General features: G+C 46.4%; 1 protein-coding gene across 5 annotated transcripts in view; it reads left to right on the forward strand.

The window, feature by feature from the left end:
* The window catches only part of LOC121556912 (neurobeachin-like protein 2), a 110,773-nt gene that overhangs the window by 31,032 nt on the left and 67,101 nt on the right, over window positions 1-12,640 (forward strand). For 3 of the 5 annotated variants that reach the window (XM_045208571.1, XM_045208572.1, XM_045208573.1), the window contains exons 10-16: window positions 2,213-2,319; window positions 4,307-4,399; window positions 5,514-5,597; window positions 6,785-6,883; window positions 7,668-8,009; window positions 8,849-9,177; window positions 12,099-12,231. In XM_045208571.1, the coding sequence (XP_045064506.1) occupies window positions 2,213-2,319; window positions 4,307-4,399; window positions 5,514-5,597; window positions 6,785-6,883; window positions 7,668-8,009; window positions 8,849-9,177; window positions 12,099-12,231 (1,187 nt within the window). Of the gene's footprint in view, window positions 1-2,212; window positions 2,320-3,648; window positions 4,248-4,306; window positions 4,400-5,513; window positions 5,598-6,784; window positions 6,884-7,667; window positions 8,010-8,848; window positions 9,178-12,098; window positions 12,232-12,640 lie in introns of those variants that run through there. The other 2 variants (XM_045208574.1, XM_045208575.1) reach the window with 2 other exon arrangements.

Consider the following 12,640-nt stretch of genomic DNA (forward strand, 5'->3'; position numbering starts at 1 on the left):
CGACGCTTGGCATTGCACATGGTGAACTTAGGCTAGTGTGCGGCTGCTCCGCCATGGAAACCCATTTCATGAAGCTCTCGATTAACAGTTCTTGTGCTGACGTTGCTTCCAGAGGCAGTTTGGAACTCGGTAGTGAGGACAGACAATTTTTATGCAATACGCACCTCAGCACTCGGCTGTCCCGTTGTGTGAGCTTATGTGGCCTACCATTTTGCGGCTGAGCTGCTGTTGCTCCTAAACGTTTCCACTTCACAATAACAGCACTTACAGTTGACCGGGGCAGAAATTTGACGAACTGAAAGGAAAGGTGGCATCCTATGACGGCGCCACGTTGAAAGTCACTGAGCTCTTCAGTAAGGCCATTCTACTGCCAATATTTGTCTATGGAGATTGCATGGCTGTGTGCTCGATTTTATACACCTGTCAGCAACGGATGTGGCTGAAATAGCCGAATCCACTAATTTGAAGAGGTGTCCACATACTTTTGTGTATATAGTGTATATGTCTTATATAACATAAACAATTCACAACGATTGTGGTGAATTTCCTACGTAGATATGGGATGACATATTTGAGGCCAAATATATAAATTATAAGAGTGATATATTAATATTATAAGAAAAGTGTATGTTCTGACAATGTAACCGCTAGAAAAGAAATGCTTTCCTTTTATAAGTTTCACATCGTTATTATAAGTCAACATACGTATAAAGAACCATGACGGTTACTATAAGAAGACTACCATTTTGTATATACATTTTCAGGTATGAGTTTCCATGTTTAAGGCTGGGCAGCACCTCCTACTGGACAGTTGATCTATCTACAGCTATGCCTTTGGTCTCCCGTCCAGGGTTTTAACCAAGCCCAGATTAGTTTTGATATTTGTCACTGACTACTACCAATGTGCTATCATGAGAATGATTGTTGAGGGCTCGCCACTTCATAACAAAATAGATTCACTGCTGTTATCGAAGCCATTCCCCCTCCTCCTTTCCTCCCCCTCCTCCTCCTTTCCTCCCCCTCTCCTCTCTTCCTCCCCCTCCTCCTCCTCTCCTCCCCCTCTCCTCTCTTCCTCCTCCCCCTCCTCCTCCTGCTCACGGCAGACTTTTCTTCCTTCTTCAGTAAGAATGACAGTGGCATGATGTCAGACAGTGGCATGATGTCAGACAGTGGCATGACGTCAGACAGTGGCATGACGTCAGACAGTGGCATGACGTCACAGTGGCATGATGTCAGACAGTGGCATGACATCACAGTGGCATGACAGTGCTTTGAAATGTGTATGTGGGACCTCAGAAGGCTTAGCTGACATGTCTCTTGTATGTTTTTTTTATATAATACATGCAGCATGTCTGTTGTGTCTAAATGTTACCCACCCATATAAGTCAGATATGACAAGAATCTTCTATGAATCTTGGATGTGTATTTGCTGCAATATGTATTACTTCCAGGTAGAACATACAGGAATCTTGTTTAAGTGTTCTATATCTCTTCCATACGGGGCCAACTTCATTGGTGTCCTTCTCAAGCCAAACATGGGCTTGATAATGAGTGACACAGTGTTGGCATGATCGCACCAACAGACTGGCACCCAGGTTAGGCATACCCTATACTTATCTGTAGTTTACATCCCTGTAATATGGATATCTTCCATAGGGGTGTATATATTGTGGAGGGGAGTAAACTCAGCCAGCTAACCCCTATATGAAGCTTTAGAATTGGTCTACAGATAAGTGCCATGCACAGCCCTGCCCTTCCGAAAAGAAAAAATACATAACGGACTTTAACATGAAGAGGCAGGTACCGCGCTTCGCTAGATAAGATAGTGTGTCTTTGTAATTGCATTAGGTGCCTTGTTGCTATGTAACGTTACTCACACTACTAGCTAGCTAACTTAGTTGTCTGATTGATTCAATTTTAGCTCTACTTACTTTGACTTGAGTCACTCTCCATCTCCACACATGGCTTGATAATGAGTGACACAGTGTTGGCATGATGGCACCAACACACTGGCACCCAGGCTACCTAAAGGATGACATTTGTCTTTACTCCTTCTCTACAAAACACCTTTAAATTACAACTCAAAAACATGAGACATATCTCTTCTATATGAAGGATTTATCTCTGAAGGCCAGGTATGTATTCTTGTTGTAATTGTGACTAACAAGTTATTCATCATGTTGTTGATGATGAGTCATATTGTCCTCAACAGCTTCGGTGCCTGAGATCTTGCAGTGTTCAGACAGGCCGGTGCTGCAGGCCATCTTCCTCAACAACAACTGCTTCGAACACATCCTCCGACTCATCCAGAACAGCAAGGTCTGTCTTTCTGTCTCTCTCTGTCTTTCTGTCTATCCATCCATCCATTTGTCTGTCAAATGTCAGTTGTTATAAAAGGTGTGTGTTCATGCATATCCAGAACTAACTTATGACATTCAGTTCATGCAGCAGGTGTGTTCTTCCTACAGCAGGTGTGTTCTTCCTGCAGCAGGTGTGTTCTCCCTACAGCAGGTGTGTTCTCCCTACAGCAGGTGTGTTCTCCCTACAGCAGGTGTGTTCTTCCTGCAGCAGGTGTGTTCTCCCTACAGCAGGTGTGTTCTTCAGACAGCAGGTGTGTTCTCCCTACAGCAGGTGTGTTCTTCAGACAGCAGGTGTGTTCTCCCTACAGCAGGTGTGTTCTTCCTGCAGCAGGTGTGTTCTCCCTACAGCAGGTGTGTTCTTCCTACAGCAGGTGTGTTCTCCCTACAGCAGGTGTGTTCTTCCTGCAGCAGGTGTGTTCTCCCTACAGCAGGTGTGTTCTCCCTACAGCAGGTGTGTTCTCCCTACAGCAGGTGTGTTCTCCCTACAGCAGGTGTGTTCTCCCTACAGCAGGTGTGTTCTTCCTGCAGCAGGTGTGTTCTCCCTACAGCAGGTGTGTTCTTCCTACAGCAGGTGTGTTCTTCCTACAGCAGGTGTGTTCTCCCTACAGCAGGTGTGTTCTTCCTACAGCAGGTGTGTTCTCCCTACAGCAGGTGTGTTCTCCCTACAGCAGGTGTGTTCTCCCTACAGCAGGTGTGTTCTTCCTACAGCAGGTGTGTTCTCCCTACAGCAGGTGTGTTCTCCCTACAGCAGGTGTGTTCTCCCTACAGCAGGTGTGTTCTTCAGACAGCAGGTGTGTTCTTCCTACAGCAGGTGTGTTCTCCCTACAGCAGGTGTGTTCTTCCTACAGCAGGTGTGTTCTTCAGACAGCAGGTGTGTTCTCCCTACAGCAGGTGTGTTCTCCCTACAGCAGGTGTGTTCTCCCTACAGCAGGTGTGTTCTCCCTACAGCAGGTGTGTTCTCCCTACAGCAGGTGTGTTCTTCCTACAGCAGGTGTGTTCTCCCTACAGCAGGTGTGTTCTTCCTACAGCAGGTGTGTTCTTCAGACAGCAGGTGTGTTCTCCCTACAGCAGGTGTGTTCTTCCTGCAGCAGGTGTGTTCTTCAGACAGCAGGTGTGTTCTCCCTACAGCAGGTGTGTTCTCCCTACAGCAGGTGTGTTCTCCCTACAGCAGGTGTGTTCTCCCTGCAGCAGGTGTGTTCTTCAGACAGCAGGTGTGTTCTCCCTACAGCAGGTGTGTTCTCCCTACAGCAGGTGTGTTCTTCCCTACAGCAGGTGTGTTCTTCAGACAGCAGGTGTGTTCTCCCTACAGCAGGTGTGTTCTCCCTACAGCAGGTGTGTTCTCCCTACAGCAGGTGTGTTCTCCCTGCAGCAGGTGTGTTCTTCAGACAGCAGGTGTGTTCTCCCTACAGCAGGTGTGTTCTCCCTACAGCAGGTGTGTTCTCCCTACAGCAGGTGTGTTCTCCCTACAGCAGGTGTGTTCTTCCGACAGCAGGTGTGTTCTCCCTACAGCAGGTGTGTTCTCCCTACAGCAGGTGTGTTCTCCCTACAGCAGGTGTGTTCTCCCTACAGCAGGTGTGTTCTCCCTACAGCAGGTGTGTTCTCCCTGCAGCAGGTGTGTTCTTCAGACAGCAGGTGTGTTCTCCCTACAGCAGGTGTGTTCTCCCTACAGCAGGTGTGTTCTTCAGACAGCAGGTGTGTTCTTCCTACAGCAGGTGTGTTCTCCCTACAGCAGGTGTGTTCTTCCTGCAGCAGGTGTGTTCTTCAGACAGCAGGTGTGTTCTCCCTACAGCAGGTGTGTTCTCCCTACAGCAGGTGTGTTCTTCCTACAGCAGGTGTGTTCTTCCTACAGCAGGTGCTGCCACAATGGAGAGCCAAACATGGTCCTCTGTGAGTTGACATTGTCTCTGTCTGTCTGTCTGTCCATCTGTGTGTGTCCTGTCCTGCAGCTCTATCAGAGTAGCAGGTGTAGGTCGGAGCGTGAGGGTGTGTGTGACCTCACCACACGTTTGCTCACGGATACAGAGGTGGAAGTGGACCAGGTACTTTACCTCCATGATGTTGAAATAGGTCTGACTGTCAGCAGAAAACTCAGCCTCTTCTCTCTCTCTCTCTCTTTCTGCTCTCTCCTCCCCCTCCCACCTCATAGTCTATAGCTACGTAGTATAATTGCACTACCTGCATAATAAAAAAAAAAATGAGGTTGACTAGCCAGACTTCCTGTTAAAGACGCTTCCTGTTTAAGGAGCTCAGAGAGATGGAGGGTGATCTGTGTACTGGACTAGTAGCTCTCTCTTCTTCTTTTTGTTGACAATTAGTTTATTGTTTTTCTACAGAACTCAGTCTAGTTTAAACTCAGCGTCAATATACATCTCCCCCCTCCCCCTCCCCCCCCCTCCCCCTCCCAAATCCACATACATTCATTCTCACAGAGGGATCCACAAACAAAACACTAAGGCAAAAAAATCGATCCAAAAGAAACTGACATTCACCTACAGAACCACAACGGCCACTATACAGAACATTCTCTAAGATGGTCCACATACGGTTTCTGTCAGATTCTGTCAAATATGTCTGGTTAATGTTTGATTTTATAATATAAATAGTCTAGTGGTATGTAGCTAGATAGTTCAGTCCTCCAGTTTGTTACTGCGGGTGGATATGAGGCTCCCTCACTGTTCTTATACCTCATATTCACTAATAGAGGCTGAGTGTCTTGCTGTCATCAGTAGGTCAGATGTTGTGCACATTGTGTGTGTGTGGGGTCATCTCTCCAAGCATGTATCTCCTCACTGTTTCAAGGCTCCTTTTGGGATCTTCCTCCTCCTCTGTGTCAGGTGGTGGTGTGGTATCTTTCACATTGTCTTGTGGTTGTAGATGTGTTAAGGAATCTTTGATTTGATGTGTCCTATGCACCACTCGTGTATTGTGTAACAATGGGTTTTGCTTGTGTGTCACATTCTTTTTTTGGCAGAAGACTTTTGCAATCGTATTAGTTGTGTGTTGGTTTGGCCTCTGCATGTCAGCACCTGTCAGTAATTGACACAGTTGTTTTGGTATCTTCTGTCTTTTCCCTGTGTGTGTGTTTCATGTAAATATGTCCCCTTGAGTTAGTTCTGTGGTGTCACGTCTTATTATGTCCCCCTGACTGTGTAGGTTTTGGAGAAAGGTTCTGACTGCATCACAGTCCATGCCCTCGGAGTCCTCACATCCATCATGAGTAACTCCCCTTCTGCCAAGGTAAGGATTTATAGACCTGGTATGGGCTACTGGGTATTGTACCCCAGTCATCCACACTATATTAGCCCTCCCAGCTAAAGCCTAGGCATTATTTCTGGGAGCTTACTCAAGCCTTCAGGTCTTGGGCTCTTCATCACACAAGCATAGTTCTAGCATCATCTTCCTCTGTCTGACACACAGACACACACATTTTATCAGAACAGAAAAAGAGGCTGATGAGGATTGACTCTATTTTCATTCTTGTTTGGACAGTCTCTTTGTCCTCCTGTCTGTTGTGAGGCGGTGTGGACAGTCTCTTTGTCCTCCTGTCTGTTGTGAGGCGGTGTGGACAGTCTCTTTGTCCTCCTGTCTGTTGTGAGGCGGTGTGGACAGTCTCTTTGTCCTCCTGTCTGTTGTGAGGCGGTGTGGACAGTCTCTTTGTCCTCCTGTCTGTTGTGAGGCGGTGTGGACAGTCTCTTTGTCCTCCTGTCTGTTGTGAGGCGGTGTGGACAGTCTCTTTGTCCTCCTGTCTGTTGTGAGGCGGTGTGGACAGTCTCTTTGTCCTACTGTCTGTTGTGAGGCGGTGTGGACAGTCTCTTTGTCCTCCTGTCTGTTGTGAGGCGGTGTGGACAGTCTCTTTGTCCTCCTGTCTGTTGTGAGGCGGTGTGGACAGTCTCTTTGTCCTCCTGTCTGTTGTGAGGCGGTGTGGACAGTCTCTTTGTCCTCCTGTCTGTTGTGAGGCGGTGTGGACGTCTCTTTGTCCTCCTGTCTGTTGTGAGGCGGTGTGGACAGTCTCTTTGTCCTCCTGTCTGTTGTGAGGCGGTGTGGACAGTCTCTTTGTCCTCCTGTCTGTTGTGAGGCGGTGTGGACAGTCTCTTTGTCCTCCTGTCTGTTGTGAGGCGGTGTGGACAGTCTCTTTGTCCTCCTGTCTGTTGTGAGGCGGTGTGGACAGTCTCTTTGTCCTCCTGTCTGTTGTGAGGCGGTGTGGACAGTCTCTTTGTCCTCCTGTCTGTTGTGAGGCGGTGTGGCTGTTTGCCAGGGAGGCAGTTCTTTAATTCTATCTCTGTCCCAAATGGCACCCTATTCCCTGTATAGTGCAGTTTTTGACCAAGGCCCATAGGGCTCTATATAGGGAATAGGGTGCCATTTGGGAGGCAACCTGTGTCTCTGTAGATTACTAACCTGTCTGTTTTTGTGTCTCCCTCCAGGAGGTTTTCAAGGAGAGGATTGGCTACTCCCAGCTGTTTGACGTGCTGAAGAGCCAGGGCCAGCCCACTAAACGCCTGCTGCAGGAGCTCATGAACATGGTGAGTACCACAACACTCCCTCACTTCATCTGGTTAACGGATACTAATGTAGAGTGTAAAGGGACATCATGTTGTCATGAAGGGGACAGAAGATAATGTTGTCATGAAGGGGACAGAAGATAATGTTGTCATGAAGGGTAGAGAATATCATGTTGTCATGAAGGGGACAGAATATCACTTTGTCATGAAGGGGACAGAAGATAATGTTGTCATGAAGGGGACAGAAGATAATGTTGTCATGAAGGGGACAGAAGATAATGTTGTCATGAAGGGGACAGAAGATAATGTTGCCATGAAGGGGACAGAAGAAAATGTTATCATGAAGGGGACAGAAGATAATGTTATCAGGAAGGGGACAGAAGAAAATGTTATCATGAAGGGGACAGAAGATAATGTTATCAGGAAGGGGACAGAAGAAAATGTTATCATGAAGGGGACAGAAGATAATGTTATCAGGAAGGGGACAGAAGAAAATGTTATCATGAAGGGGACAGAATATAATGTTATCATGAAGGGGACAGAAGAAAATGTTATCATGAAGGGGACAGAAGATAATGTTATCAGGAAGGGGACAGAAGATAATGTTATCATGAAGGGGACAGAAGATAATGTTATCATGAAGGCCATTAGTCATTTACTTCTCATGTCTTTCTGTGGGTTAGATATATTTAGACTTCCACAAAAGCCTCTCTCACTCCTTCTCCATCATTGCCCCTCTCTCCCCTCCCCTCCTCTTCTCTCCCCCCCCCTCCCTATCCTCCCTCCCTCTCCCTCTCTCCACTAGGCGGTGGAAGGGGAACACGCCCACGCCCATCACCTGGGTATCAGTAACGACCAGCCCCTCCTCCTCCTCCTCCAGTGGTTGCCTGACCTGGCTCCCCAGAGGGACCTGCAGCTCCTGGTAGCCCAGTGGCTGGCTGCGGTCTGCGGGAGCTCCCTGTCCTGCCGCACGGTGGCCGTGGAGGCTGGCCTGGTGGGGGCTGTGCTCCATGTCCTCTCCCAGCCACAGAGACTGGACCGCCAGTGTGCAGACGCCCTCCTGGGGCTGTTACAGGACCTGGGGTCTCTCTGTCTGAGGCCTGCTGAGCTGAAGAGTCTGTTGAGGCTGCTCCGACCCCCCGACCAGGTATTTGATTTAAAATTGATGCTCTGTAATGCTTTCAATTTGTTTAATATACTGTACAGTGACCTCTGTAATTATTAGGACAGTGAAGCATTTTAACAAAATATTTTGGCTTTATACTCCAAATATCATAGCCCCCAAAAATGCTAACCTCCCCTGTTATTGTAATTGTGAGCGCTTAGCATGTCTTGGTGGTATGATATTTGTGTGTCTGTAACTTTCTCACTCATCATTATTCACAATTCATTCAGGATTATCCGTAATCTTGGTAGCATCCACATTAATGTAGAAGTGTTTAGAAACATATTATATTCTTATTTACAATAATAATGACTCCAAAATGACACAACACATTATTTACCATTAATTTCTACTGGGCACAAAATAATCTGAAACACAACCAAAACAAACAGCAAATGCATCCAACAAATGTGTAGTCACAAGCTTGATATAGTCATTGTGTGCTATGAATATGGGACCAAGTACTAAACTTTTGACTACTTTAATACACATATAAGTGAATTTGACAGATATCAGCCTCTATACAGATATCACCCTCCAGACAGATATCACCCTCCAGACAGATATCACCCTCCAGACAGATATCACCCTCCAGACAGATATCACCCTCCAGACAGATATCACCCTCCAGACAGATATCACCCTCCAGACAGATATCAACCTCCAGACAGATATCACCCTCCAGACAGATATCACCCTCCAGACAGATATCAACCTCCAGACAGATATCAACCTCCAGACAGATATCACCCTCCAGACAGATATCAACCTCCAGACAGATAGGCATGACCACCCTTAGATAAAATTATCTCTCTTACCAGGGGCAGGACGTGTTGGCAGGAAAGGGGACCGGGACACACCCCTACTGCGCCCGCATCATCCGGGTTCTGGCAGCGATGGCGGCCAGGGAGGGGAGCGAAAGCGCCCTTCAGTACTTTGACCTGACCCATCCCCTGGCGGGGATCATGGTGCCCACGGTCCAGCGCTGGCCAGGCAGCGGGTTTTCCTTCCACGCCTGGCTCTGTCTCAACATGGACTTCCCTCCATTCCACTCAGAGTTCTCCACCCACAGCACCCGCTCGTCTACTGGGGCACCAGGGGCGGCGACCCGGGGTATGGGCAAAGGCCCCCGCAGGAAACAGCTGTACAGGTACCAGACTGGAGAGATGTGGATACACCTAAGATCACACTACTGCTTGATGTGTGCTGGCCCAATGAGAGAGCCGGTGCTGGCCCAATGAGAGAGCCGGTGCTGGCCCAATGAGAGAGCCGGTGCTGGCCCAATGAGAGAGCCGGTGCTGGCCCAATGAGAATTAATAAACAAAAGCCCCCCCCACGTCTCTCAAGCACTTTAATTCTACAACCACAATAAACAATGGTTTTCAATATGGGCCGTTTGATTTTCAGGCAATGTTGTTGAAGGTAGGTAGGGCTGTTGTGGTGACCGTATTACCGCCACACCGGCAGTCATGAATTATGACCGCAGTAATATTCCACGTGACCGTTAAGTCACGGTAATCTCCTTTTATGCACTCTGGACATGCTTTGATAGTACTCAACTTGCTAACTACCATCAGGTCCTAATGGCCTGCTACTCAGGGCTCTATTGTCCCTCTAACCACTCTGACATCAATGCAAATGCAATCGAAAATCACATCAAACAGTGACAGTATCCTGCTTTTAAAACTCCCCTCACTGGGATGATCCATTTGAAGGAAGAAGTTCAACAGCAGGTTGAAACTGAGTGGAAAACATGGCCATTGTGGATGTTGTTTCAAAGCCTAACACAACTAAATGGACAGCGCTTTCTAAGGTGATGATTCATTCAAAACACCCACATGCATATTAGAGCTTATACATACGCATAGGCTTATGGACCCAAGCCTGGAAAAAAAATAATCTAAATTCAAATGATGGTTGTGCCTTATACAATACATAGCTTACCGCATATTCCACATGGCAGAAAAACATAAAACAAAACTTATTTAAGATGTCTTTGGTACATAATTGGTCTAGCCTATACTCCAAAATTAAACAAATTATAGTAATCACCTTTGAGTGTGGATCATTATGCATAGTGGATGGACTGGTTACCTCACGCTACGCTCTAAAATGTCTATCCACAAGTCTGGGAGGGAACGTAGAGCCCTAGTCGATGCTGTTGGTTCATTGATTGTGCAGGGCGGCATACAGTTAGCCTACAATTATAGTGAATTTGTATTTGATTTTGAATAGCCTAGTAATGGGGGATTATTTATATTTTCATAATTAATTGGGTGACATTACCTTTAGCTATACAGAATATCTCACCACCATGATATTTCATCTCCTCTCTCTCCTTTATTCCTTTCTCGAGCGTGCAGAGGGGCTGTCAACAGTTTTAATGAAATATGTTTCGTTGCGAAAACATGTTACCATCGATGTTCCCAAAACAGATTTCACTTGGTTTCCCAAAGTAAGCATTGGGTAGCTGCAGGAACAGGGTTGGAGAGCCCATGGCATACAGAGTACTGGGTAGCTGCAGGAACAGGGTTGGAGAGCCCATGGCATACAGAGTACTGGGTAGCTGCAGGAACAGGGTTGGAGAGCCCATGGCATACAGAGTACTGGGTAGCTGCAGGAACAGGGTTGGAGAGCCCATGGCATACAGAGTACTGGGTAGCTGCAGGAACAGGGGTTGGAGAGCCCATGGCATACAGAGTACTGGGTAGCTGCAGGAACAGGGTTGGAGAGCCCATGGCATACAGAGTACTGGGTAGCTGCAGGAACAGGGTTGGAGAGCCCATGGCATACAGAGTACTGGGTAGCTGCAGGAACAGGGTTGGAGAGCCCATGGCATACAGAGTTTGGGCGGAATATCAGCTGTCGCGCAGCGAGAGCATGCTCCTCAAACAGTTTATTTCTGAGCTGCTCATATTAAACACAGCTCCGCTATAAAACCGAAGTAGCCTACCAGGCATCATTTAAAAATGGACAGGCGGGAAAGCGCTCGGCTTCCATTCACTATTAGAGTGCATACAGATGATGAATAATAATAATAATAATAATAATAATCATGTGTGCATAATTTTTTTTAAATGTATGGGTGGACCCGGGGATCGAACCCACTACCCTGGCGTTATAAGCGCCATGCTCTACCAATTGAGCTTCAGAGGACCACAATGACATGTCTTTTTCCCCCCTGCCCCTCCCCATTTGATAATGGGCCATTCTAAATCTAAACAAATTGTACATATCAGTAAAGACGAGATTCAATTGAGAATAGTCTGATGGGTGAAAATATGATCACTTGACGAGAGAACAGCTGTGCAGCCTGAGGCAAGTAACAGAGCGCAAGCTTTTTTTTGCGACTTTCTCAGATCATCAATAGCCTATAGTCGCATCACGCAGCCCGTATATGTTTTGATTTCTAAGACATTCTAATAAGGTTTGTATCATTCACAGCTAAAGTTGCCAAATAACTCTAAATCTAGCATATAGGACCTGTTTCAAATGATCACTTTTACACTCGACATACTAACCATATACGCACTCGCTCCGGAATGGGAAAAATATCCTTTCTAGTTCAATTATATTCTTCTTACTATAAAATCATAAAGTAATGGCACGGGACGTATAATAATATCTTGTCAGCTAAATGTACAAGCCTACAGCCTACGGCATGGAGCATAGCCAGATAACATACAGTAGGCCAACTCATATTCTGTTCTTCTGAAATACATTTTCTTCATATCATAATGTTTCTTTAGACCTGACTAAAATAAATAATATATTTATTTTGATGGTGTCTATCACATTGATTTATTATTGGATGTTCCAAAGGCGTTTTATGTTCATTACCGGTAAATTACCGTGAGACCCGGCAGGCTTTGGCATGACAATAACCGTCTGGCAAAATGTAATGACCGCCACAGCCGTAGTTGAAGGAAATATGATTCAAAAGTATGACCGGCAGAGTAACTTAATATTGCTACCAGTCATCAGTTGGATCAAATTTAAATTCCATTCAGTCAAGTTTACTGAACCCCAAGGGGCGGTTATTGATGTGTTTCCTGTCTCCTTGGTTCTTAGCCTGTTGACAGCCAGTGGTACAGGTCTGGAGGCTTTCTTCACCTTGGAGGGAGTGCTGGTTGTGGCTGTCTGCACTAAGAAGGACTACATGGCTGTGTCCCTTCCAGAACACCCTCTATCGGACTGCTGCTGGGTAAGGTACACACAGAGATATAGGGACAGAGGATGGGTACCAAATTGCACCCTATTCCCTATACAGTGCACTATATAGAGAATATAGACAATAGGATGCAATTTGTATTTATTATGGATCCCCGTTAGTTCCTGCCAAGGCAGCAGCTACTCTTCCTGGGGTTTATTATGGATCCCCATTAGTTCCTGCCAAGGCAGCAGCTACTCTTCCTGGGGTTTATTATGGATCTCAGTTAGTTCCTGCCAAGGCAACAGCTACTCTTCCTGGGGTCGAGCAACATTAAGACAGTTATATACAGTTTAAAATATTACATTACATTACATTTCATAACACTTTTCACAACACATTAAGTGTGTTCCCTCAGGCCACTACTCTCAGGCCACTACTCCATTTGGGACGCACACTGAGA

Source organism: Coregonus clupeaformis, chromosome 28 (assembly GCF_020615455.1).
Source record: "Coregonus clupeaformis isolate EN_2021a chromosome 28, ASM2061545v1, whole genome shotgun sequence".
NCBI lineage: Eukaryota > Metazoa > Chordata > Actinopteri > Salmoniformes > Salmonidae > Coregonus > Coregonus clupeaformis.